The sequence below is a fragment of the Haliotis rufescens genome, unplaced genomic scaffold (assembly GCF_023055435.1).
Source record: "Haliotis rufescens isolate VD_foot unplaced genomic scaffold, xgHalRufe1.0.p SCAF_6, whole genome shotgun sequence".
NCBI classification, from domain to species: Eukaryota; Metazoa; Mollusca; class Gastropoda; order Lepetellida; family Haliotidae; genus Haliotis; species Haliotis rufescens.
The window spans coordinates 27,406,347-27,434,278 of NW_025964334.1; the positions used below are offsets into that span (position 1 = coordinate 27,406,347).

The 27,932-nt window shown below is 40.1% G+C and overlaps 1 protein-coding gene across 2 annotated transcripts; it reads right to left on the reverse strand.

Moving 5' to 3' along the window:
• Window positions 1–1,012: 1,012 nt before the first annotated feature.
• On the reverse strand, window positions 1,013–27,055 carry LOC124135381 (protein YIPF3-like). Of its 2 annotated transcripts, XM_046500697.2 has the most exons (12): window positions 26,998–27,055; window positions 25,095–25,188; window positions 23,718–23,797; window positions 22,588–22,694; window positions 20,781–20,826; window positions 19,106–19,198; window positions 18,167–18,298; window positions 15,027–15,149; window positions 14,015–14,138; window positions 12,989–13,120; window positions 7,720–7,933; window positions 5,524–5,661 (listed from the first exon to the last, which is right to left on the reverse strand). In XM_046500697.2, exons 1-11 carry the CDS (start codon window positions 27,034–27,036, stop codon window positions 7,740–7,742), a joined length of 1,164 nt encoding a protein of 387 aa, XP_046356653.2. In that variant the 5' UTR covers window positions 27,037–27,055; the 3' UTR covers window positions 5,524–5,661; window positions 7,720–7,739. The 2 variants fall into 2 exon arrangements, with proteins under 2 accessions (XP_046356654.2, XP_046356653.2); XM_046500698.2 differs by lacking the exon at window positions 7,720–7,933 and having other exon boundaries at window positions 1,013–5,661.
• Between the last annotated feature and the right edge of the window lie 877 nt (window positions 27,056–27,932).

The following is a 27,932-nucleotide window of genomic DNA, read 5'->3' on the forward strand; positions in this document are numbered from 1 at the left end:
ATATCATACAATGGTCCACCTTTAGAATTCAGGCGTTCGTCCCACAAAATTATCGTAGTGCTAAGGCTATCACAACTCACATAATTTAACTTAGACTAAAGACTCTCGTTGCGCTAGAGTACGATCGCCTTGTGGAACGGGGCCTTGCAGCTCAAAGTTTACAATGACGTCACAATACCCGATGACGTAATTTGTTGAATTTTGTTGCAAGATCCATCGGCGAAACAATGCCATGTGACGTCAGCCTAGCAACAAGGTTGCTGGGGTCATCGAGTGTGCATAAGCTCCTCCCAGTGATCTATCATCTCCACACACAATGTCGTTGAATACGCCAAGGGATGTTGAGAGCTTTCAATATTTGTTCGTGAAACGTGTTCCGAGAGTACATAAGCACGCGTTTTGGTATTACACAATGTGTAATAAAGCTGTATGTTTATTAAACGGGTGATCTCTTCACGGGCAAGTAATAAAAGTGAAATATAGCATGTTGCTATATAAGTGCATTAATCTTGAATGCGACATTAAACCCCGTATCACCCTGGAGGTTTTCAATTACTGAGGTCTGTTCTTTCTTACACATAAAAGTCAAAGGGTTACTATCCCTGTATTTTGAAAGATTTCGATGTTTTAGTGGCAGCAACAAAAGAATGATACAAAAAATATATATTTAATCCACATTTCTGAAATTATGGGTCGATATGCCAACTAATTCATTCAAATATACCTTAGTAACAAAATGGACAGAACGAAGGGAAACTGTTTGTCGTTTTCTTTGTATTTACTTTCACCTGCAGCCGACATGGTCGTCGCCTGACCTCCCAGGAGGCTCATAGATAAGTGAAAGTGAATACTCAGTTTTTGTGTCTCAAATACGCTACTTTTAGCATTATTCCACCCACATCACAGCAAGGTGATTAAACAGCAGTAACCTCACCATCACGAAATAAACTGTAACAGACAAAAGATTCGGAAGCATTTCTTTGTATTTCAAAATAAAACAAAACACAAAAAACATAGTTTTTCTTTTATTGTTCAACCAGGTACAGATGGACGACCTGTGTGTCCCAGCATTATGTACAGCAAGTATGTACAGTATCTACATGTAGGGCCAGCTCACTCTCCAGTCACCAGCAAGCCTAACAGGCCAACACATGCTTACGGATATAGTGACCAGAAGTGGCAATAAGAACATCCATATCCCCAACTATAGTAAGAAATCTCATGAGTCTGTTTGGGTTGACGCCAATTTGAACAGATCAAGTTTGTATGTTCCAGAAAACACACCCGAGAAGTATTGATGATAAGTTGAACAGTATTTCGGTCATATCAGGGCATGTCAGCTTAATATGAGCAAAAGAAGATGTCATGCAGGTCTTACCCCTTACTTTTGTGAAACAGAATGATGATAATGTTCAAAGGTCAGGTCAGAATTACAGAAGCATCTTTCAAAGGTCTAGGATAATCCATGCAAAGCTTCAGCTTCATACTTAGGCAAAAATATTAGATGTTGAAAATGTAAACGTTTACGATGGGTAGAATGTCAACATAATCAGTGCCATAAGATGAGCTCACTTGGACTTCCGTTTAGATATGATAGACTTATTCAGGACCTTGACCTTGTTATTGTATGATTTCACACGGAAAGTAATGTCTAAAAAGCTATACTGCAATATCTCTATTAACAGTTTTGTATTATCCTCTTATGCTCTTGGGGACACGAGAGTGAGTAAGTTGGGTTTTAACGCTGCTTTGAACAGTATCCCAGTTATCTCACAGCGTGTCAGCTTAATGTGGGAGGAAAACCTAAAGTGATGCAGGTCTCAGACCTTTACCACTTTGATGAAACCCGGTACGATATGGTGCGGACAAAACTGGAAACATAATCATGGCGAACTGGGATTCGCAAATTGCGCCGCCTTAGACAACTGGGCCACCCGTGCCCCGGCAACACTTGAATGAAGAGAATCATACCTATATACCCTCCCACTTGTATGGTATAATAAAATTAATAACCACTTAAACATTAAATCCCAAGGATAAAACTTATTCATCTTGTTTCCTGACAAGTTGTTTTGTTTCAACTAAACGGCTGTTTTCAGCTTTAGTTACTACACCTGCAGATGCATATACTGGGACCGTGGAGTAGAACCAACCCCATGTGATAACCCAAACAATGGATGAAGGTCCTTCTGATGTACAGTGGTCATAAATACACTTGAAACATCATACTTCATAATAAATAATGAGGAAAGTACAGCTACATAATGTCCATGCATAGGTGAAGGGTGAAGGTCAGGTGAAGGGTGAAGGTCAGCATGATTTAGTTACAATCTTCTTGGTGGGATTATGAAACTCTTGGACCAGTGACCAAACAAAAATAGCATCATAGACACTAATATATATGCTCTACAGTCTGTACCCAGTTTTTATCTTGCCTAAACATGATTAGTTATGTATGAGAAACAGAGACATTGCTACCATGTAATTAGGAAATCACTAACAGCTAGATTAAATTTTGTCCTAAATTTTCAGTTTGAAGACAAAATGAGGTTTGATATTAAATCAGACTTACTTTGACAGCCACTGGCTTGAACCATATTGTCCAAGTCACTTTTTAATTAGGTGTTAATAATTAGATATCATTGTAATATGCAGAGTGTAACCGCTGTATACCAGCAACACACTTGATTCATTCTTTAACTATACAATCAAACACAACCAAAGAATTCCAACCAGCATGAGGGAGTGAATGTTAGTTTATGTTGCATCCCGTAAGTATTCAGACTTGAACCCCGTGAGGATTCCAGGCTAGAATGGGTCCCTAACAACATATGATGGTCCTAAGACCAAGAGGATCAGGTGGTCAGGCTCAGTGACTTGTTTAATGTGTCATCATACCATGAGAGTGTGGATCATTGTTCACAAACATCAATCACTGGATTATCTGGTCCAGATTTGATTATATACAGGTCACTGTCAAATAGCTGGAATATTGCAAAGTGTGACATTAAACAAAGTCTGTACCTAGAAGGCTAGTTATTGACTGAGGCCCAAACTCCACCATTGGAGAGGATTAGACAGAGCCCAGTCCAACAAAGCTATCAAAGCACAATGACTATGATAAGTCGATGTCAAAGAATGGGAGCTACCAGTCTTAGGCCATAACACTGATCAGATAGCTTTGTGGAACAGGGCCCAGCCAAACATGGTCACCACCTTTAGATCAGACTTTGTGACATTGAGCACAGGGACCTTCTTTGCTCTGGAATCCACACGTGTTCAAAACAGCTTCCCACTGGCTGGTGCATGTCACATTTACCATACATGTTAGGGCGTTTTCACGCTGTGGATTTTGAAGACAGCCATTACACAGATGAGTAAACCTAATACATTGGTACATTGCATAGACACAAGGTAGGCAGGTCATCTATATGTGATATTAACGATTAATCTTTATTTGCAGTCAACAATAAACATTATTTTCACCTATGATAAAAATGTCAAAGGCCATTCCAGGTTAACCAAAAAATACAAAAAACATTTCTTATGTTATTGTTCTTACAAACACTTTATATACTACATGTGAAATTTCATACAGAAATACCTGAATAATTGACAAAATGATATTTGAAATCGGGCCAAAATTCTATGAGAAACTTTAGAGACACACTGGATAGGATAATCTATGCAAAGTTTCAGCTTCACAGGCAAATTTATTTCACAGAAGATGTTGAAAATGTTACAGACTGATAACATCTACAGAACTCTGTTAATAGTTATCCTTTAATCTGTTACATGCTATAACCCATGAATGGAGAGAACCATGCCTGTATACCTCCCCCCTTTGTATGTGATAATAAAGTTATTAACCACTGGTTCCAATTTTTTTCTGTCCACACATGTAATATCACTATTTATAAATAGGACAAATTCAAAAATATTTAAGATTTTAACTCATCCCAGAAATATTTGAAATATGTCTTGAACGACACACGGTATTGTGACAAACATAAAACATAGCACATCCTTACATACATGTTTGTTTCTATTAACATCAATCATGATATCTTTCACTGAAAACAGATATACATGCAAACATTATCTGAAATCTGCATATGACATTACCTACAAACCCAGCACTTTCTAGAAGTTTCTAATAAACTAACCCAATACAAAAATAGACACTTTTTACAAAATATCCCAATAACAAGTTCTCCCCAGCTATTTGAAATGACACATTATGTACAAATGTGGTGCTTTGTACATCATCACAGCATTGAGGATCCCCATAAAAACACTATTCAAGTCACTTCTATGGACTCGTCTACATCATACAGGTGCCTGTCTTCTCCTCTACAAGAAGACAGTAAGGATATGTTCACCAGCAAACCCTTGCACTAGCTAAACTGCTTCCCAATCCTACTCAGTAAGTCTAACTTTATCCATCTTCCTGAGGCAAGGAAGTAAACTGACTATTTAAGTCCAGTTTCCACCCCTGCTGAACTAGGCTAGAATTATGGAATTATATTTTTGATTATAGATCAGATCGTCTTGACTGGGCGCCACCATTTTGTTTGAAGCAAATGCAAGTGATATGAGAGGTGGAACCTGATTGGTCAACAGGAGGGACATAGAAAGGACATCACACCTAAAAGCCACTAATTGCGCTACTGTCGAGCCCAGAAATTCCAGCCTAGTTCGGCATGGGTGGAAACTGGACTTTTACAGTCAGTTAACTCTCTTGCCTCGGGGAGATGTACTTTATCACACATGATTATCTATACTGCAATAAAGAACTAAAACTGAATAATGCTTAGTTGATGATAATATCTTCCACACAACTTATTCAATAACCTGACAGTGAAGAAGAGCATCTCTTGAAAATTTAAAGATTTCATAGTGTGATGACAGCCAGAATATGAGAATTATGGCAACCATGTAATACAGGTAAGGCATTTAAAGGAATTACACTGTTACTAAACCTAGGAAAGGCTGACTTTAACCCCCAGCAGAGGCAAGTTCAGGATTTTGAAAAAGTTGAGGTCTAGACATTCCTGGAGGGACTGACATAGGTTGACACTTATCTGGAAAAGGGGAGGTGCGCACTCCCTACACTCCTGATCTATAGTGAGCTTGTTTGCCACTTCCAGTAAGTTTGCTTATCAATATTAAGTACACTCAGGCAAGAATAGTCTACAGAGAAAATTGAGAGAACATATACCCAGTGTAAATGCTCTCTTAATTTCAGTTCACACAGGATGAGTTGCTGGAAACAGAAACACTGGACCGAAACGGATCAAGGTGGCAGGGATGGTTGGGTGGTTGAATCACATTCTTAAAGTTTAATTCTGTATGTTCAGTGGGGATGGGGTGTATGCATGCGTGTGCAAGTTTTGAGTTTGAACCTTCAGTGTTGGGGATCCACTTGACAAGTATTTCAATCTGGTTCAGATCCATATTGCCACATCCTCCAGTTTCTGTTCCCAGGTAAAGTCAGGCATAAAGAGAATCTCAGTCACTCCTCACAGTTCATTTCTATAGTTTTGAAAAGCAACTTCACAATGGCTGAAGCCATGAGCATGGATTACCTCCCTTTATCCCTGGCAGACGACTTCCTGTGAGAGCAGCCTGCTATGGAGGTTCGTCTTCACTAGAGTGCACCTGAACAAAACAGAGCCAACAGTAGTTAAATCACTGAGAAAGACTTATAACATGAATATAAACAGATGAGACAGGATGACATGGATGAAAGGGTTAATTGATTGTACCGGGTAGATTGATTGTAGATTGATATCTGACCATGAATAAAGGGAAAAACTAACACAAACTGCAACTCGAGATTACAAGCACAAGCATCCATGAAATTTGAGGTCTTCATCAAACAGAAAGTAATGCTTCAGGCAGTGATTGACAGTCACATACCCTGAAAGAGTTCACATTTTGAGTGACATTAAATTAAAAAGTAAGAAAATAATGAAAATGGTTCAAATATTCCTCTTGAAAATACCACAAAAAGCATGATCTTTTTCAAATATTGTCAAGTTAAAAAAATCTTATAAATATGTTTTGCCAATTTTGAATCTTCTATATGTGTTACAGTAGTATGTTAGTAAGCTTGGAGATAAAATGTAGCCACATCCTTGTCATAGATACGTATGTACAGAGTGACTAATCCACATCACATCTCACATCATGGAAGGTATTTACATCAGATCAAAGAACACAGAAACGTTTCTATCAAACAACAGATTAGCTAGGAAAGTGCTGTGATGAGGGACCCACAGATGATGTTGAAGCACCAGCAGAGGATGACAGATCGGAGGACAGCAGTCACAGCGAAGCAAGGAGGAGGTTAGCCAGTGTATGGTACTACATCCTTTATACTAGACCCACTTGGTTCACAAATATCATGTACTACAATAACCATAACTTATAAAAAAATTTCTCAGACAAACAAACCAGGATAACCCATTACCTTTAAATCATTGAGCCATCATATAGCTGGAATATTGCTGAGTGTGGCACCAAAAAACAAACAAACAAACAAACAAATATGGGGCCTCTATGTTGACTAAGTAACAGAGAGATTCATCTTCTGTACACAATCATGACACACAACAGTTCAACAACAGACTACCAGTGAGCATGCATAATGACTTGTGTTGTAAATACTCGTATCTTACATACAAACTATATATGTGTACTAAGACAGAAACAGGTACTAGCCACATGCAAGGATCATCCCAAAGGCTCCATCATTATGAAGACTGTTTTACTCGTAATCTCATCATTGGTCCTTCCGACTAAGCATTGTTTCAGGGTTCACTCTAGGAAATTTCTGACATGGGCCCTTTATGTGAAAATTTCAAATATTCCTGAGGTACACCCACACTTGCCCATACAGCACAATGTTAAAATTCCCTAGTGTATTTGAAAATGTGGGCCTTTTTTTCAAACTTATGGGCTAAAAGCACAAGGCCCAACCCTAGAATTATCCCTGCTGTTTCAACACTTCCATAAACAATGTTTCCATATATCTAGGGGGCGGTCGGGTAGCCTAGTGGTTAAAGCGTTCGCTCATCACGCAGAAGACCCGGGTCGATTCCCGACATGGGTACAATGTGTGAAGTCCATTTCTGGTGTCCCTCGCCGTGATATTGCGGGAATATTGCTAAAAGCAGCGTAAAACCATACTCACTCACTCACTCACTCCATATATCTAGACTAATGAGAGTTATCAGGAGTTATTTACCACCACCATTAGTAAGTGAGAAACAAACAGATTGATGCCTTGTATGGACATGATGAAATGAACATGCACCAGTTGAATATTTAATGAACCATTTAGAATATTTTTAGAACAAAGTCATAACTTGTTTCTTTATTTGTTGTTTTAATGCTGCACTCAGCAATATTCCAGCTCTATGACAACAGCATTTCAATAATCAAGTCTGAACCAGACAATCCAGTGATTGATATTATGCACATCGTTCACTGTCGGGGTGCAATGACGAGGAATCAACCAAGTCCCCAAGTCTGACAATCCCATCCATTAAGTCGCCTCTTAGAACAAGCATAGGTTGATAGGGGCCAATTCTTACCCAGAATCCCTACAGGGTTATTAAATATGATGGATATCATTTAATTTCCTCCATCCTAAAATTTGCTAATCAGTCTTTTTTCATGTTATTTTCATTACATTGATTACTTTCTACTGACCAATGATCTATCATCAGCGATCACATGATCCTTGAAGCATTCCCAGCCATCACATGACTTCCATTTAAAGTCTTGGTGACAAGGGGGACAATCCTGTCCGTCTGAACACCTCTCAGAGTCTCCCTCAACACTCTCTTCACTGCTGAGGAGTTGACAGATTTGCCCATAGATTCCGCCACTAACTGACCTCGCTGCTGAAAGGCTGCGGCAATCTCTACATGGTTAAATAAGAAATATCAGAAGTTCATTTGACATAAATTTCATAATGCTTCCAAGACATTCAAGTCCTTTAGGCCTTGCACAGATGACCATCTCGTTATGGATGTGCCCACAGTCTTACCCACTACGTAACCCACCTGCTCTAGTTTTACAGAAAGCCACAAAACATGCATTGTAAGAAACATCATCCAAACAATTTACATGTACGTACCATATACTAGGAACAATATTTAAGGGAACCTCTGTCATTTCAACTTCAAGGTGAGGTGAGGTGAAATGGGGTTTAACGTCGCGCCCAAGATTATTGCACTTATATAGCGACTTGCATGCACATGTGTGTGTGTGTGGCTGCTTGTACTAGACCGGACTGATGCCGATTTATAGTGCTAGCTCACTGAGATACCATGCCGCAGTGTAACATGAATACCCCAATCAGACACAGTATACTGACTCCGAACCGACCAGTCCTTGTTTTAGCCCCTTAATGCCGAGCGCCAGACAGGGTAACAACAAGTACCATCTTTTAACGTCTTTTGGTATGACACGGCCGGGTATCGAACTCCGGACCTTCCGCTCTCCGGGCGGACGCTCTACCACTAGACCACGGAGGCGGTCTCAACTTCAAGCAATAAATGACCAGCTTTGTGGCACGAGATTGAACGTGGATAGCAAACTTGCTTGAACTTTACACATTGCACGGGTATAGCAGGCTGTCCACGGTGACACATCCTGGTTACTTGCATATGCCAATAAATGTCACAGCCACATCATTCATGGATGGGGTACAATGAAGAAAAATGCCACCAAAAGTGAACATGAAAGAAAATGAAAAAATGTGTGAAATAGGCAAGATTGAAACTGGCCAATTCCAGATGTAGGTGCCAGGCACTTTAGTTAATCTGAAAGTACGATATCGCGACTGATGGAATGATATCAGCAAAGGGGTGGGGTTAAGATTAGGATAGGCAATGAAATCGAAATCCAGTTCATAAACTGTCATGTTGATTTCGGTTGATGGCAGGATTTGCAAAGCATGTGCACCGCAAACTTGATATCAACAGATATTTACCAAATCTTTTCATGTTTTTAATCAGGGTGCTCACATTATTTGATGCACTTTACGATGTAAGATCCGTTTTATCACAATATAGATCTTGATTATCGATCAGATTGTCTTGACTGGGCGACGCCATTTTGTTTGAAACAAATACAAGTGATACGAGAGGTGGAATCTGATTGGTCCATAGTAGAGGCTTAGAAGGGACATAACTTGTAATAACCACTGGTTGCGCTACGATTGAGCCCAGGAATTCCAGCCTAGTTCAGCAAGGGTGGAAACTGGACTTTGAAAGTCAGTTCACTCTCTTGCCTCGGGAAGATGAGGACAGGAGGAGGGAGGCCAAGAAACACTACTCCCAGACAGGATCCATATGTACGCACTATAGCGTTGAGGAACAGATTCACTTCTGCATCAGAACCGAGGGACATCTTCAGGCCTGCCACAGGAATCTGACTCTCAACATCAAGGATAAAAAACAGGTTGAAAACTGCGGGTCTGAAATCAAGATGTCCTTTAAGAGGAATGTGTCTGACTGTTGCACACAGCACCTCGGAGAACAGTGGACACAGCAGTTTGTAGGTCGTCAACAGATATATTGGAGATATACCATGTTTTTTTGAAGAATCGCCGTACTGTTTACGCTTGCATGATAGGAATGGTGGTGGCAGCATCATGGCCTCGGTAGGCATCACATATGACAATAGGACAGATCTGATGTTCGAGCATGAGAACCTGACAGGTCTACATTATGTGGACCAAATCAGATCAGAAGTGATGAGGGGCAGTCGGGTAGCCTAGTGGTTAAAGCATTCACTCGTCACGCCGAAGACCTGGGTTCGAATCCAGACATGGGTACAATGTGTGAAGCCCATTTCTGGTGACCCCCGCTGTGATATTGCTGGAGTGTTGCAGTCGGCTGTCTGAGCCAGCAAGGTGTCCCAACTTCCACTGGCCAGCCAAATCTCCAAACATGTCACTAATTAAACATCTTTGGGATGTTCTGGGCCAAAGTGTTCGCAACCAACCTCAGCGTTCCCAGCACCTTGGGCAGGCCTTACAAGAAGAATGGCAAAGGATACCATGGGAAGACAAAATCCTGCATCAATTCTCACAGGGCAGGGACCAGATATTGACTTGATTGAATTCTATGATGTCATTTCCTTAATATCATTTCTGAATAAATTTGGGGGTTTCCTTAAATATTGTTCCTGGCATATTTCAACATATGTGATCATGTTAATAACTTTTATTTGGATAAATAAACTCCACTGAATTTATCATTTCCAAATGGACAACCTATGTGGGGATAATTCTACAGTCAACTCACATTAAGCCGTAATTAAATTGACTGAGCCAAAAGTATCAAATTATTCTACCTAATTTTCAGGTATTTACAACTCATTTTGATTTCCCTGCATTAAGTAACATGGTTCTTACTCTCAATTGTAGGCATCCATTTCACTGTTGGGAACATAATCTGATTGATTCCAATAAAGACCAAGGTGTTCAATAATCTCTCAGAAGTTTCAAGCTAATGTACTACTGCCACCTGACCTTAACTAACTAAGATCCAACAATTAATATTCACTACAGAGACTTCATAAAAATCAAAATTGAACACAAGGTATTTATTTCTGAACACTTCTATGCTTCAACAACACAATACACAGAGTAGGTTATCCCATGTTAGGCAGTTTAGTGGGCATGTTAGTATCAGGAAAAGAAGCATACAAAAACACACTGCCAGACACTTAGTGCAATCATATATACATGTATATATACTGTTACATGAGGTATGGGATAAATCAAACACATGCACTACAGACAGAAGCTTAATTCACAACTCATCACATAGACAAAACCAACATACATAAATATAGTCGAACCCATTGCCTCGATTACGAATGTGCCGAAATCACAGTACAGTCCAAGCAAACTCATACTGTTTACCACCGATTTAACAAAATGAGTCGAATTCCTGAAGCTCAATTTATGCTCCCAAGAATTAAAACTTACCCTGATATGTCAAACTCATATTATTTTTTAAACACAACTTCAAACATAATAATATGAATAAAATGTCTATGGATGCAAAAATGTAGATAGGAAAAATATTCTGGTTTTATTTCTAAAGACATTTACATAACATGTATGGCGAGATCCTTCAGTAACAAGGCTGTTGTCGAACTATTTCTTTGGTCTCCAGGAGTTCGAGACAATGGGGATCGACTGTACATAGTTAGTGTTAGTGATCTAACTATAACGTCAGTCCTAATACAGAACGAAAATACAATAACAAAGAATTTTAGATACAGAAATATTACCCACAGTAGTTGTTGAGGTAAGAGGCGAGGATAAGGTGTTGTTCGACATTATTTATTTATTTGTTGGTTGTTTTATGCCACACAGGGGACCTATTCTTCCCCCGTTTCTGCAGGATGTTCATCAATCAATACAGCATCCCTTTATATCTGATCAGGTCTCCATGGCACTGGGTTGGATGGGTTTGATCTGGTTTAATCAGGCCTATAGGTCATGGCTATAGCTCTGGCCATGTCTGCATGACTCTTATCAAGGTGGCTCTGGCCATGGCCATGGTCTAGTCTGCATGACTCTAATCAAGATGGATCTGGCCATGGCCATGGTTTAGTCTGCATGGCTCTAATCAACATGGATCTGGCCTTGGCCATGGTCTAGTCTGCATGGCTCTAATCAAGATGGCTCTAATCAAGATGGCTCTGGCCATGGCCATGGTCTAGTCTGCATGGCTCTAATCAAGATGGGTCTGGCTCTGGCCATGGTCATGGTCTAGTCTGCATGGCTCTAATCAAGATGGGTCTGGCTCTGGCCATGGTCATGGTCTAGTCTGCATGGCTCTAATCAAGATGGATCTGGCCATGGCCATGGTTTAGTCTACATGGCTCTAATCAACATGGATCTGGCCTTGGCCATGGTCTAGTCTGCATGGCTCTAATCAACATGGATCTGGCCTTGGCCATGGTCTAGTCTGCATGGCTCTAATCAAGATGGATCTGGCCATGGTCTAGTCTTCATGGCTCTAATCAAGATGGATTTGGCCTTGGCCATGGTCTAGTCTGCATGGCTCTAATCAACATTGATCTGGCCTTTGCCATGGTCTAGTCTGCATGGCTCTAATCAAGATGGCTCTGGCCATGGCCATGGTCTAGTCTGCATGGCTCTAATCAAGATGGGTCTGGCTCTGGCCATGGTCATGGTCTAGTCTGCATGGTTCTAATCAAGATGGATCTGGCCATGGCCATGGTTTAGTCTGCATGGCTCTAATCAACATGGATCTGGCCTTGGCCATGGTCTAGTCTGCATGGCTCTAATCAAGATGGATCTGGCCATGGTCTAGTCTGCATGGCTCTAATCAAGATGGCTGGTCATGGCCATGGTCTAGTCTGCATGGCTCTAATCAAGATGGATCTGGCCATGGCCATGGTCTAGTCTGCATGGCTCTAATCAAGATGGATCTGGCTCTAACTCTGGCCATGGTCTAGTCTGCATGGCTCTAATCAAGATGGATCTGGCTCTGGCCATGGTCATGGTCTAGTCTGCATGGCTCTAATCAGAACGGCTCTGGTCTGTCTAGTCAGTTCTAAACAGTCCATGGTCTTGACATGTCAACTGATATCCAGTTGACCCTTTACGAGTGCAGTTGCCAATTTTATGCAATGTGATCATACTTTTTATACTGTTTGCATGTCTTGATGCCTAAGCAGAATTAACTGTGAGATTTGGTAAGAAGATAGGAAGAGGGGAATGTACAATGACACAATCAACCAAACCATGTCGCCTCTTACAACCAGCATAGGTTGCTGGTGACCAATTCTAACCTGGAATCCCCTTAAGACACAACATGCAAGTGGGAATGGGGGCCTAACCTTGTGGGACTAGATCGGTCTCAGTGAGAAAGCATCCTCTCCCCAACATGCACAGACAGACAGACAAGTACAAGGTAACACTCACTCTGCGTGACTTTCTCCATCACATTTGCTGCTGCATTCTCAACCTTCCTGTCCAGGCCCTGCTCCGCGATCCTCTGCGCCACCACGGGCTGGATTGGCTCGTGTCGATGATCCTCAAACATTGCGGACATCTCTGCAATCAAAACAAAAGCACGATGATAATTCTAAACATAGCAATGATAAGCTGAGTATCATTTGAACTGTGTGTTACCATGGTTACTGTTAACAGAACATTCCTAAACTCCCAAACTCCAAATATGCAGAGCAGAGATCAACTAACATGAGAATAACATAGGTGCTGCTGTCACTTAAAGTTAGTTTGTTTGTTTGTTTGTTTGTTGTTTAACGCCGCACTCAGCAATATTCCAGCTATATGACGGCGGTCTGTAAATAATCGAGGCTGGACCAGACAATAAAGTTAGTTGCCCAGTTGGAATCTTTAGTAGGTAGCTCGTGACTGTGATTATGAAATCTTTTAGACTCTAGCAGGCCACATTTTATATATCTCCCTATGAAGATGCTTCAATAACACTGTCAAACCTAGGATTTTACAGTTGTGTCAGAATGTGTTGAGTTATCTCCCCTGGACCACTGTCTGCAGGTGACTCAAGCAACAAAGGCATAAATTCAAATTTAGCTTTGTCTGAATAAATGCTTGGGGGGGTGAGGGGATGGGGGGGTGGGGGAGAGAAACCTCAGTTACCTCCCTTGAATTAAGAACACTTATGTCAACAGTAAGTCACCAAAGCAGTTCATTTCTTCAACAGTCCAAAGTGTGAACTTCTGCAGTTATTAAAGTATAAATTTACACCAGTGCAGAACATCTCCCCTGACTACTCACACAGCTCATGAATACCTCTATTTCAAACCAATATATTACTGTATTGATAACAGTTTGTTTAAAATTGCAAACTGTACATCAGTATTCAACAGCAGAGTGGTGTGTCCACATGGGGAGTATCGCAGCTCAAATACATGCAGGGATGATGCTAGGATTCCACACAATGTGTGCTAGGCAGGCACCTACCTTCTACCACAGAGTGGTACGCAAAGTGTAGATACAGGAGGAACAGGAGATGTAATGAAGCTAGAACCACGATCACGATCAGCCGCTCCGTCTTCCCACTGGCTCGCGACATGATTATGCATGCCTGAAATAGGAAACAGGAAAACTCATCACAAATACAACCCCAATTTCTTGAAACAAACTTAAGTTTTAACATAGACATAAAATAACACCTCAATGATCAATGTCTCATCTTCCCGAAGGTAAGAGAATTAACTGACTTTAAAAGTCCAGTTTCCACCCTTGACAAACTAAGCTGGAATTCCTAGGCTCGATCGTAGCGCAACCAGTGGTTATTAAAAGTTATGTCCCTTCTAAGCCTCTCCTATGGACCAATCAGATTCCACATCTCATATCACTTGCATTTGTTTCAAACAAAATGGTGTCGCCCAGTGAAGACGATCTGATCGATAATCAAGATCTATATTGTGATAAAACGGGTCTTACATCGCGAAGTGCACCAAATCACGTAAGCACCTTGATAAAAAACATGAAAAGATTTGGAAAATATCTGTTGACAATGAGTTGGCGGTGCACATGCTTTGCAAATCCTGCAAATTTACTAACCGGATTTCGATTTCATTGCGACAGTGCTTTACACCGCCCACATTATCGGTCCAGCCATTGAGCTATAGCTGGAACATTGCTGATTGCTGACTGCAGTGTTACCATGGTTACACAACATTCACTTTAAACTGTAAACTGAACATTGTATTAGGGATGATTTTGTTTGTTGTTTAAAAATGCATTCAGCAATATTCCAGCTAAATGACAGTGGCCTGTAAATAATTGTGTCCGGACCACGCAATCCAATGATTGATATTGTGAACAACGATACACAACCATTCGTCCATTACATTAGTCGCCTCTTCCAGCAAGGATAGGTTGCTGGAGATATTTTCTAAACTTAAATCCCCTCAGGTGATGGATTGGGAATGAAGTTTTGCTATGAATTTCATACTGATTGCCGTACCATTTTCAGTGCAGAAAGGCCTCCAACAATAGCCCAGAGTAGATAGAAGAACATATGATCATGAGTGGTGTGTATCACAGTTCCCAGGAACAGTACTACACAGTGGCCAAACAGTCCATAGCCCTGAAACATGGGAGAAGTGTTACAACGTACTACACAGTGGCCAAACAGTCCATAGCCCTGAAACATGGGAGAAGTGTTACAACGTACTACACAGTGGCCAAACAGTCCATAGCCCTGAAACATGGGAGAAGTGTTACAACGTACTACACAGTGGCCAAACAGTCCATAGCCCTGAAACATGGGAGAAGTGTTACAACGTACTACACAGTGGCCAAACAGTCCATAGCCCTGAAACATGGGAGAAGTGTTACAACGTACTACACAGTGGCCAAACAGTCCATAGCCCTGAAACATGGGAGAAGTGTTACAACGTACTACACAGTGGCCAAACAGTCCATAGCCCTGAAACATGGGAGAAGTGTTACAACGTACTACACAGTGGCTAAACAGTTCATAGCTCTGAAACATGGGAGAAGTGTTACAACATACTACACAGTGGCCCTGAAACATGGGAGAAGTGTTACAACATACTACACAGTGGCCCTGAAACATGGGAGAAGTGTTACAACATACTACACAGTGGCCCTGAAACATGGGAGAAGTGTTACAACATACTACACAGGGGCCCTGAAACATGGGAGAAGTGTTACAACATACTACACAGTCGCCCTGAAACATGAGAGAAGTGTTACAACGTACTACACAGTGGCCAAACAGTTCATAGCTCTGAAACATGGGAGAAGTGTTACAACATACTACACAGTGGCCCTGAAACATGGGAGAAGTGTTACAACATACTACACGGTGGCCCTGAAACATGGGAGAAGTGTTACAACATACTACACAGTGGCCCTGAAACATGGGAGAAGTGTTACAACATACTACACAGGGGCCCTGAAACATGGGAGAAGTGTTACAACATACTACACAGGGGCCCTGAAACATGGGAGAAGTGTTACAACGTACTACACAGTGGCCAAACAGTCCATAGCCCTGAAACATGAGAGAAGTGTTACAACGTACTACACAGTGGCTAAACAGTTCATAGCTCTGAAACATGGGAGAAGTGTTACAACATACTACACAGTGGCCCTGAAACATGGGAGAAGTGTGACAACATACTACACAGTGGCCCTGAAACATGGGAGAAGTGTTACAACATACTACACAGGGGCCCTGAAACATGGGAGAAGTGTTACAACATACTACACAGTGGCCCTGAAACATGAGAGAAGTGTTACAACGTACTACACAGTGGCCAAACAGTTCATAGCTCTGAAACATGGGAGAAGTGTTACAACATACTACACAGTGGCCCTGAAACATGGGAGAAGTGTTACAACATACTACACAGTGGCCCTGAAACATGGGAGAAGTGTTACAACATACTACACAGTGGCCCTGAAACATGGGAGAAGTGTTACAACATACTACACAGGGGCCCTGAAACATGGGAGAAGTGTTACAACGTACTACAACATGTACACAGTGGCCCTGAAACATGAGAGAAGTGTTACAACATACTACACAGGCGCCCTGAACCATGGGAGAAGTGTTACAACATACTACACAGGCGCCCTGAAACATGGGAGAAGTGTTACAACATGTACACAGTGGCCCTGAAACATGGGAGAAGTGTTACAACATACTACACAGGGGCCCTGAAACATGGGAGAAGTGTTACAACATACTACACGGCGGCCCTGAAACATGGGAGAAGTGTTACAACATACTACAACATACTACACCATGTACACAGTGGCCCTGAAACATGGGAGAAGTGTTACAACGTACTACAACATGTACACAGTGGCCCTGAAACATGAGAGAAGTGTTACAACATACTACACAGGCGCCCTGAACCATGGGAGAAGTGTTACAACATACTACACAGGGGCCCTGAACCATGGGAGAAGTGTTACAACATACTACACAGGGGCCCTGAAACATGGGAGAAGTGTTACAACATACTACACAGTGGCCCTGAAACATGGGAGAAGTGTTACAACATACTACACAGGGGCCCTGAAACATGGGAGAAGTGTTACAACATACTACACGGCGGCCCTGAAACATGGGAGAAGTGTTACAACATACTACAACATACTACACCATGTACACAGTGGCCCTGAAACATGGGAGAAGTGTTACAACGTACAGTCAAGTCCTGTTAATCCAGCATTGTTGGTTGCATGTGATTATGTTGGATTAACGAGTATGTCGGATAAACGAAATCAGGCAGTATCAACAGTCGTGATCGAAAATTGGACAGCTATACGATACGTAACGATTCAAACAAGTTGTAATTAAATAAGGAAAAAGGAAATATTCATATTGTTTTGTTACATTGTTAGTGGAATATGTTTTCTAATCATGCAACCTCTCAAGTTTAACACAAAACTATTGTTACAGACTGTATGACTGATTTTAAATACTTTTTAAAGCATAGTGAAACTAGTGCCACAATGCTTAAGAAAGCTGCTTTCTTAGTGACTAATGTCAATTTCCTGTTAGTGATTTCATTGGTCAGTCAAAGTTCGCGAAAGGTCTTTCTGATGTGACCTGTAATGGGATGTCCTCAGCGGTAGCTAGAACTTGTATCCGATTTTAATGAGATTGAGGTAATCTAGGCATGTGATTAATCCTGTTTTGTTTATCCAAAGCAGTAATTGTTTATTGTTAAGCAAATTTATCTCTGCAGCCGTTGAAATATGCAGCTACTCGCCGACTCGTATTGCATCAAAACACAGGGCTGTGTACTCGCGGGCAGATGGCAACAGAGTGCAATGATCACGGTGTCGGATTAACAAGACAGTGGCTCTGAAACATACTGCATTATTCCTTGCAAAGGAGTTTGTGTGATGCCTGCATTCAGTCAGTAAGAAAATATCTGTAAAGACGTGTACGAAAACTGCAAAAGCTTCTTTGGATAATTATGCAATGTGTTGTTATTCTAATTGGTTGTTGAATTTCTTCATGTGTATTTGTACGCAAGCAATTGGTGATGGTGATTTGTATGTTTTACACAAATACGCAGCAAATCCACAGCTTATCGGGAGCCCTGATCTTGTACTCACCACCATAGACAGCACCTGCACCATCGCTATCCTGACGTTGCAGACGTAACTGAGGAACCATATGAAAGATGACGTTCCGAACCAGTATGAGAAGCACACCACAAACGCCGTTCCCATCAGCGTCCCCTCCTCCTAGCAACAGTAGCATGTGAAGTCAGTACTTTTTGGACAGCCATTTATCTTTAGCAAAACAAATGTGGGTTTTGACTGGGATAATCCAGAAAACATAATTTCACCCACTGACAGTGTACAAAATTAAGCATAACGGTCAAGGGGTCTTTGTCATTAGGGGCAGTCAGGTAGCCTAGTGGTTAAAGCGTTCGCTCGTCACGCCTAAGACCCGGGTTTGATTCCCGACATGGGTACAATGTGTGAAGCCCATTCCTGGTGTCCCGAGCCGTGATATTGCTGGAATATTGCTAAAAGTGGCGTAAAACCAAACTCACTCACTTTGTCATTAGTCTGATGTTGAATATTAAGAGTAACTAGGGAGGGGGGAGGGGTCCCTAGATTCCAATACCACAGGAGCGAACCTCAAGCTTAGATGACTGAGTCACCCCAACACTCAACTATAACTTGTCTGTGGAAGCTACTACAACTTATATTTTATTAGGACATAAACATGAAGCCCTTTATTCCGGTGTTTTGAAGGCTCGTCCAGAGGACTAGTGTAAACCCTGTTTCCCTGGTACTCCGAGTAGCTAGTCTTGCTTGAAGAGACAAAACTGTTTACTTTGTTTACATTTGGTCAATTGTATTCAGTTCCAATTTGTAGCAAAATTGAAACATTGACAACTGGTTTAAAATTACATCCCTTAAATGCTACAAGTCAATGAGAACTTTCATCATTGTATTTATTCTTGTCCTCAGCACAACATAGTTTTCCCGGGTCAGCAGACTAGCTTGATTTTAAAAGGTTGTAAAACCCAATATACGAACCACAGAATGGGAAGAAACTTTCATCTGGTACAGCAGCAAAGCAATCATTGTGAAGATCACCATCAGCGGTCCATATAACTCCTTCTGAATTCGCTGTAACAGACAGTGCATTTTGTTGTCATACAACACAGGGACCATCACTCTTTGTTGTCATACAACACAGGCACTATCACTCTTTGTTGTCATACAACACAGGCACTATCACTCTTTGATGTCATACAACACAGGGACTATCACTCTTTGTTGTCATACAACACAGGCACTATCACTCTTTGTTGTCATACAACACAGGGACTATCACTCTTTGTTGTCATACAACACAGGCACTATCACTCTTTGTTGTCATACAAAACAGGCACTATCACTCTTTGATGTCATACAACACAGGGACTATCACTCTGATGTCAAACAACACAGGGACTATCACTCTCTGTTGTCATACAACACAGGCACTATCACTCTTTGATGTCACACAACATAGGCACTATCACTCTTTGATGTCATACAACACAGGCACTATCACTCTGATGTCACACAACACAGGCACTATCACTCTTTGTTGTCATACAACACAGGCACTATCACTCTTTGATGTCACACAACACAGGCACTATCACTCTTTGTTGTCATACAACACAGGCACTATCACTCTTTGATGTCACACAACATAGGCACTATCACTCTTTGATGTCACACAACACAGGCACTATCACTCTTTGTTGTCATATAACACAGGCACTATCACTCTTTGTTGTCCATTGACACATGCAAGTGACTGCCTGAGAGAAAGACACATGTGCGTGTGACTACCTGTCAGTGGACCATGGATCTCAACATGTTGCACAAAAACATCTCGACAAGCTTATTTATCAAAATAAAAATAACACAATTACGTACAGTCATTAATAATTTATCAGTTATAGAAAGATTTGAACATGATGAAAGTAAATATGAAAAGAAAACAAATGGTAAAATTTATAGGGAAATGTGCCAAAATAAAGCACAATTCAGTGTGATTAACTAAGATGCTAGCCAATGCAGCCCCCAAAAGTACTAGAATTTGTCCTTTACTAAGAAGGGGTACCTGGTTGAAAATTCTACCTGTGTGGATTCTTGTTTATTTACCTCAGTACATTTATAAACAAGAAGAGGGAGAAACAAGAAAGAAGTGAGCAAAGCTCACATATCCCTGTTATCCCCGCTGGTCAACAACAAATAGTAAATAGTTTGTTAATTAATGAAATATACCTGTTGCTTTAAGTTCAAACAAGCAAAAGGCACAAATAGTCATTGTGGTTAATGTGTGTAGAAAGTTTGGTGAAGCTAGGGTCCATAGTTAAAAAGATATAGGCCGTACAAAACACCCACCCTAAAAGTTTAAGTTTCTTAATGTTTCCATGGAAACAGCCAATATTAAAAAGTTCAGAATCTTCAAACTAGCAAAAGGCACAGGTACTCATTGTGGTAAATGTGTGTAGCGAGTTTGGTGGAGCTAGGGTGCATGGTTAAAAAGTTATGGGCCTTACAAAAGCTCGGATGTACGGACGGACAGACGAACGGAAGGACGGAACGCTATATTCCCCCGATTTACTTCGTAAACGGGGGTATAATTATCAGCATGATCAGAGGGAAACATAAAATGTGTGCACAACCAGGTGTGGGGGTGCTGCCTCACCTGTCTCTGACTGGTAGGTTTCTGTGGTATCATGGAAAACAGCAGCCTGGAGGAACAGATAGAGTCCGGGAGTAAGTGTCATGGTGAATGTCATGGACATATTGTTCGTTTGTTTGTTATTTATCACTGCACTCAGTAATATTACAACCATATGATTCCTTTCAGTAAATAATCAAGTGTGGACCAGACCATTTAGTGATTGACATCATCAGCATCAGTCTACGCAACTGGGATACTATGACATGCATCAACTAAACCAGCAAGTCTAACCACCTGATCCCAATCGCCTCTTACAACACAATGGACATATTACAAAATATTGGATACAACATTACATAACAATGGCCAGGTCAAATATTTCTTACACTAGATCGTCTACACCAATATGCAGAGGGATTGAGAGAGACAGAATCTTAACTTCACTTTGAAAAATCGTAAAGTGACATGTCATAGACATCTACCACTATATTGAAACACCTCAGGAGCTGACAGATCTCGGATCATCAAAAGGACTGGCTGGAGTTCCATCACAAAGTTGATAATTAAACACTGATACTATCATGTGATTATCAACATTGGAGTTCGGTGCATTACGATAAATCACTAATTCGAGGAAAATGGTAAATTGATTAGGCATGAATAAAAGCAACAGGTTCTGCAGCTCACATGGTTCATGGTTTCAGACACAATCATGATCATGATGGCAATAAATGATGGCAATTCTAAATAATTGGAATCAAATTGTTTGGTTTGCTCAGTTATTGTTTAATGCTGCACTCAGCAATATTCCACCGATATGACTCCGGTCTGTTAATAATCAAATCAGGACCACACAATTCAGTGATTGACATTATGATGCAATGACACACAGCCAACCAACTCACAGTTAGGCCACCTGTTACATTAAGATGCACTTACGACGGTTACTGGAGATTTTTAACTGACATTCAAATAACCTTCACCCAACATCGATGTATGCAAAGAAATCAAAAGGATTCCACACATTATATGTCCACTATTATTAGATTTATCAAATATCGACATATATATTCTGTATAAAGGTCATAGGCTCATTGACAAACTGATGATGATGCCTGAATAAATGGCAATGGGTATTCAGGACGGCCATGTTAAAAATGGGAAACGTAATTCTGGACTGTGTCTGAAATGACAACATTGCTGTGATACAAGTTCAGTTTCCTAAAAGAATCAGATTCAAAAAAGTTGTTGAAGCACTGGACTCATGGTTGTTTATGAAGAATAAAAGCCATTGGACAGTGCTGCTGTTTTCACATTAATTCTTCTTGCACTCGACCCGTGAAGATTCCGGGGTAGAATAGATCTTCAGCAACCCATGCTTGCCGTAAAAGGTGACTATGTTTGTCGTAAAAGGCGACTAATGGGATCGGGTGGTCAGGCTCGCTGACTTAGTTGTCATCGATCCCAATTGGGTGGATCGATGCTCATGATATCAATCACTGGATTGTCTGGTCCAGACTCAATTATTTACAGACCGCCGTCATATAGCTGGAATATTGCTGAGTGCGGCGTTAAACAACAAACCAACCAACCAACCAATCTCATTGCACTCAAAGAAACATGAACATATGGAAGAGCTATGAAGCAAAACAAACATTTCAAAATCAATATTTTAATCTGCTAATAGCTGCAATATTGCTGATGGGCTGTCCCCACTCACTGGGTGAAAGTTTATTCATCCAAAAGGTATTATCACCTTGAGAAAAGGAAAAGAGATCTGACTATTTTATAACATACAATCTCGCTAAAAAGAATGTCTGCCACTTACCGCCTCTGAACCTCTTTAGGTTCAACATCAAAATAAGGGCGTAGAATGTCAATGTTGCCATAGATACTCCAAGCTTTCTGAGCACTCTGTCTCCCTGCATTCCACATCTGTTGTAATAACATTAACGTGAAGATCATGATGGTAAGTAAGCTCTAGTTTCTAAATGTTGCTGAATGTGATATTCACATAAAAACTAATGCTGAATAATCTTCCACACATAGAGTGCTCATTGCTTTCAACACTTCATATAACAAATCATTGTAACATAATTAAATTTGTCTTGTGTTCATTGAAATTCCTGCATTCTGATTAGCTGAATTGGTCATGTGTTATTGCATTCATTTCCCAATGAACGTAAAAAACTAAGCCACGCCCACCAAAGCGAGTATTTTTATTACTATGGAATGTCAGGGAATCCCAATTTTACATGCGAGGGAATTCCTTTCTGCTCACATGTATCGCCATGCACAGGGCATTTAGCCAAATTCTTGCATATTCCTTGTTCAAACAACCCTTTGAGACCGAAGACCTTCTCGTCTTTTTTTGTCCCGCTCGCCTCGGTTCCAGAACTTTCATGTCTTCGGGTTTCATTTCTAACTAGCATTTTTCCAACTGGGTCTTCCCGTTCTCAGGTAACTAATTTTTGAATCTGGCAGTAACTGACCATGTCAGTTGAAACAGCCGCCTTTTCCCGGACATATTTGTTCCGGCAGTTCTTCTCACCTCTTGCCTTGATTGACAGGTCCTATTAACTTTGTTTTAACCCTACCCTCCGTTGATTGGCTACTGACTTTGTGGGCGTGCCAAGTTATGTGCATAAATTAAACAATCACATGATTCACGTATTCCTAAACCTGGAATGTTTATCAATCTCGTCATTTTTGTCTGCTTTGATATAAACAACTGTTTTGGGTTACACTATTATATGTTTTCGTTGTGGAATTTAATAATAAGCACTGACTGTGTATTTTTTTCTGTTCATTGAGGTATGAATCGAAAAACCGATGTGCAAACTGTATGAATCTGTGTAGCGGATTCTTACAAAAGTTTGCATGTCAGTTTTTTTATTCATACCTCAATGAACCGAAAAAAATATGCAGTCAGTCCTTATCAATAATAACGGTACATACCATTTGTGTGACATTTTGACCAACACGCTGACGGACATCATCCATGAACTTGCCCTCTTTGTCTCCACCACTCTGTGACCCTGAATCAAATGAACAAAGAACCCGAGTGACAGAATAAGTGAGTGTTCAACTGAATGAGTGTTTAACACCACAGATAGCAATATTCCAGCCATAAGCAATGTACCGTATTTTCTTGAGTATAGTGCGCACCCATGTATAATGCGCACCCCCCTCTAGCGGGTTCAATATTTTGGAAAAAAAGAAATTTGAATATTATGCGCAGAAATTTTTTACACCGTACCCTTTCAGTGAAGTCCGGCAAACGAACGGGTGCTGAGAAACTTCGTCAGTACAAATTCGAAATTCGAGATAAAAAATCACCAGACATGTTTATTTACCGTTTAAATAGTATTTATTGTTCTGCTAGGCATTGTTTTATATTTAGGGATTAAGATTACCTTGCGTATTTTCTCGTAAACTAAGCTGGAAACAGCAATCAGCTGTACACACGTTTTCTTGGAATCGACCGGTGATTCGGTCAAGACACACCCAATGATATAACTTTATAAGATTTTTAATGCAAGGATCGGCAAGAATTGTATCTGAAACTATTTTATTTATCAGGAATAATATATTCCATTATTTTCTTAATTATATGCAACCTTTAATAAACATATTTAAAATAATAATAACCCTAAGCGAAGCAGCTGATCGCTATTCCCGGGTATTATTTTTTACATGGAACATGTCTGACCAGTCACCGTCAAGGCTCACGCGCACATGATCACGTGATCGCGAGAATTTCATGTTGACATAGAATCGTCAAACAAAAACAAATATGACTTTTAACGAGTCAAAGTATGTCATTTATGATATATGTATCCATTCTCTGTCAACTAAAGTTTGTTTCAAGGCGTCAATAGCGGTATTCTGACCGTGGTTGCTGTTAATAACGGTGAGTTGTGCGATCTTCCGATCGCTTCACACACGATTTCGCCGAAATTAATAAAAACAATATTATAAGGAATTTTGAATAAAGTCAATGACATAAGTTACAAACATAAGTTCAGATATACAAAGAACACTTTTTATAGCCAGACAGTGTAATTACATAATTATTTTGCGTACTTCAGTATGGATTTGTTGACATGGTATTCCCGGTGTTTTGTGCTCACGGTAATGTCTTTCCATGGGGGAAAAAAACATCCAAACTCATAATTCGTGTATAATGCGCACCCCCTTCTACAATGCTGTGTTTTTTCGAAAAAAAGTGCGCACTATACTCAAGAAAATACGGTAAGTGGGCAGCAGCTTTATAATCAGGTCTTCAATACGAATTTTAATGATGAACTATTCTGAAAGGAGGGTTTTGTTTACCTGACATGTTGTTCTCATAGTCTGAAGCATCCCCATCTTCATCTGTCATCTCCACTCCTTCCATCTCCAGTACTGCTGACCCCTGGTTCATGTCCTGTAACCATAGCAACATAATATTATCAAGCATATTGTCACCTTCAATTACCATAATTAAAATCATGACCATTTTTAAAACATGTTATGTGTAAAAGTTAGATTTTTTAGAACATGTTAGATTCAGACAAGTGTCAGTTACAGAAGAATATTTGGGAGGGCTCAAAACACAATTGGTAAAATATTGGTTATATTTCTGTAATACTATAACTACTTTGAAATTACATTGAAATTTATCCTCACAAGATGGCCAGCAGATAGAATTGAAAGGCTTAATGTTTACTTAGCATAACCACATGTTTGTGTTTCTAGTGAGCAGATCATTCAGCGGCATCAGGATCACTGACCATCATGCTTGTTGTCCGATGGAATGTTAACATGTCCTATTTATTAGATTCAACAGCAACTTCAGTGCAGTGGATGCTCTCTTACTTAGATAGATAGTATAGTTAAGCATCTTTTGCCCTGTCTTATATATAATTTTTTTTTTGCTTTAAACATTCTATTTCCCACTAAAAGACACTGGTAACAAGATAAAAGTGGATACATATTTTGCATTCTATGTCATATAATGTCTATAACAGGGAATAAAGTAGGGGTGGCAACATATTTTAGACATCAGTCACCATGGTCACATCTATTTTGGAAACAAACATTTTTTCCCATCAAATGTCAAGGAGTAACAAATTGGTGTATCACAATCATAGTCTTCGAACCTCAATCTCATTACAATCAGATCTTTCAGTGTGAAGATCTGAGGACATCTCCACATGAGCACACATTGATTGCCCGATCTAAATCAGTGAATGAAGAATGTGTGGGTTATTCAGATGACAGCTCAATGAAATGGTTTCGAGAACTCAAGACAAGCTGCATATATCCCCACATCACATGTTTTTAAGACGCACCTCTTTTCAATCCCCTAAATAATACGTGACCACATGCTTAATGATGTAAACAAGGTAGATGCTTCAAAGCCCACTGCCACTGAAGTTATTTATGAATGAAGTTCACACACAGTAGGCGTGGCACTGCTGTAATGTAAACAATACCACATGCTACTACAGCACTAAATAGCATGCAGTAACACAAATACTACAATATCATATGACTGATCTTGTCCTGCATCTATTTTTAACTTGACTGTGATGGAGGAGCTTGAAATCATGTAACGATAACAAGATGGAACCTTTCCAAGAGCCATGATTGGGTCCTACTGTCAAGACATGACTGTAGGACTCCATTGTGGCTCTCAACTTGACGGCACCTGATTGCTAGTCTCGGTCAACGAGGCAATATTGCTATAGAATTAACAAGACATGGTCATTTGTCAATCCAAGTGTTAACAGAAATAAATGTCATCATTTTTGTGTATTGGGATTGTTATTGGACAGTAATGGACACTAATCAGAAATACTTCTAAGGGGCTTGAGAACCAAACTAATTTTGAATTGCCTTCGCAGATATGTTTTGGGGGAAACCCAATGTCCAACTAAATGATTTAATAAACTTACGACAAGTTATCATGCAATTTAAAACACTTTTGTATTGTTGCATTATACATTTCTTCAGCGACACAAGTCTGCATGTTTTAGCTACATTAAATTACTATAATTAGAGACAATCTCTGAAATCATATTTTCCACAAACTCTCACTGTCAGATTATTTTTCAGAGAAAGTCACTTTCAGATTGTTAGGTGTGCATCGCGTGAAAATAACAATTCTCCATAAAGTAGATCTTGTCCAATGTGGGCATTAAGACATCATGGGTTTAGTCACCCTAATGTTGGCAAGGAAACGGCAACTTACGGCTTGTTGACCAGCTTGCCACGGAGACGAGTCAGCCATGTTGACAGTCTTGTTGTGCACTTCCGCTAAATTAATCCAGAGTTATGCCCCTTAGAGCACCTGCGATCTTGTATTCTTTCCAACATTGCACATGTTTGAAATATAATTTAACAAAATTAGAAAATGTTTTTTTCTTTCCTACACGTCTTTCAACATGTTTCAATTATGAACAAAATTAAACTAGATCAGTAAAGAACATAATTTTAGTTTTCATTTCAAAATAATGTCCATTTGCTTTTTATTTTAACCAACAATCACTTTTAAGGAGATCATCAAAAATAAGCTTCAATCTTTTTTGGTCAGCCGTTGGCAGGTATTTGAAAAGGTATTAATTAGGAGAAAAGCATACTGTGTTTTCTAGGTAGTGCTAAGTTAACTGTAGAATAAGCCACGCTAAATTGAATTTGGAACCGAACGCGCAGCGTGGGGTTTCAAATATATAATAAATATTGACACATTTGGAGAGGATGTGTTTTCATACTTCATGGAGGTAAGCAAAACAAGCTGAGAATCAGTAAGTATATCCCGTATCAATATAAGCGTCAAAGAGCAAATGGTCCAATCGATATATACCGAACGCACAGCGTTAGGTTTCAAATATAAACTGACGTCCAAAAGAAACTTTAATAACTGAAAATATAAATTTCAGACAAAGTATAAAAACAAATTCGATGAAGTCTATCTAAAACACATAACCTAAATACAACAATAGTGTATGCAGAAAATGTTAATCGTCTGTTACATGTTTGCGAGATGACACGCGAAAAAGTGAAAAACACGTGCACCGCGGACAACTGCAAATGCACGTGCGGTATAAGGGTATAAAACGATTGCAACGGCAAGTCAGACATCCACAGTGATAAAAAAAAACACAAAAGAAATGCCACGACTCACAG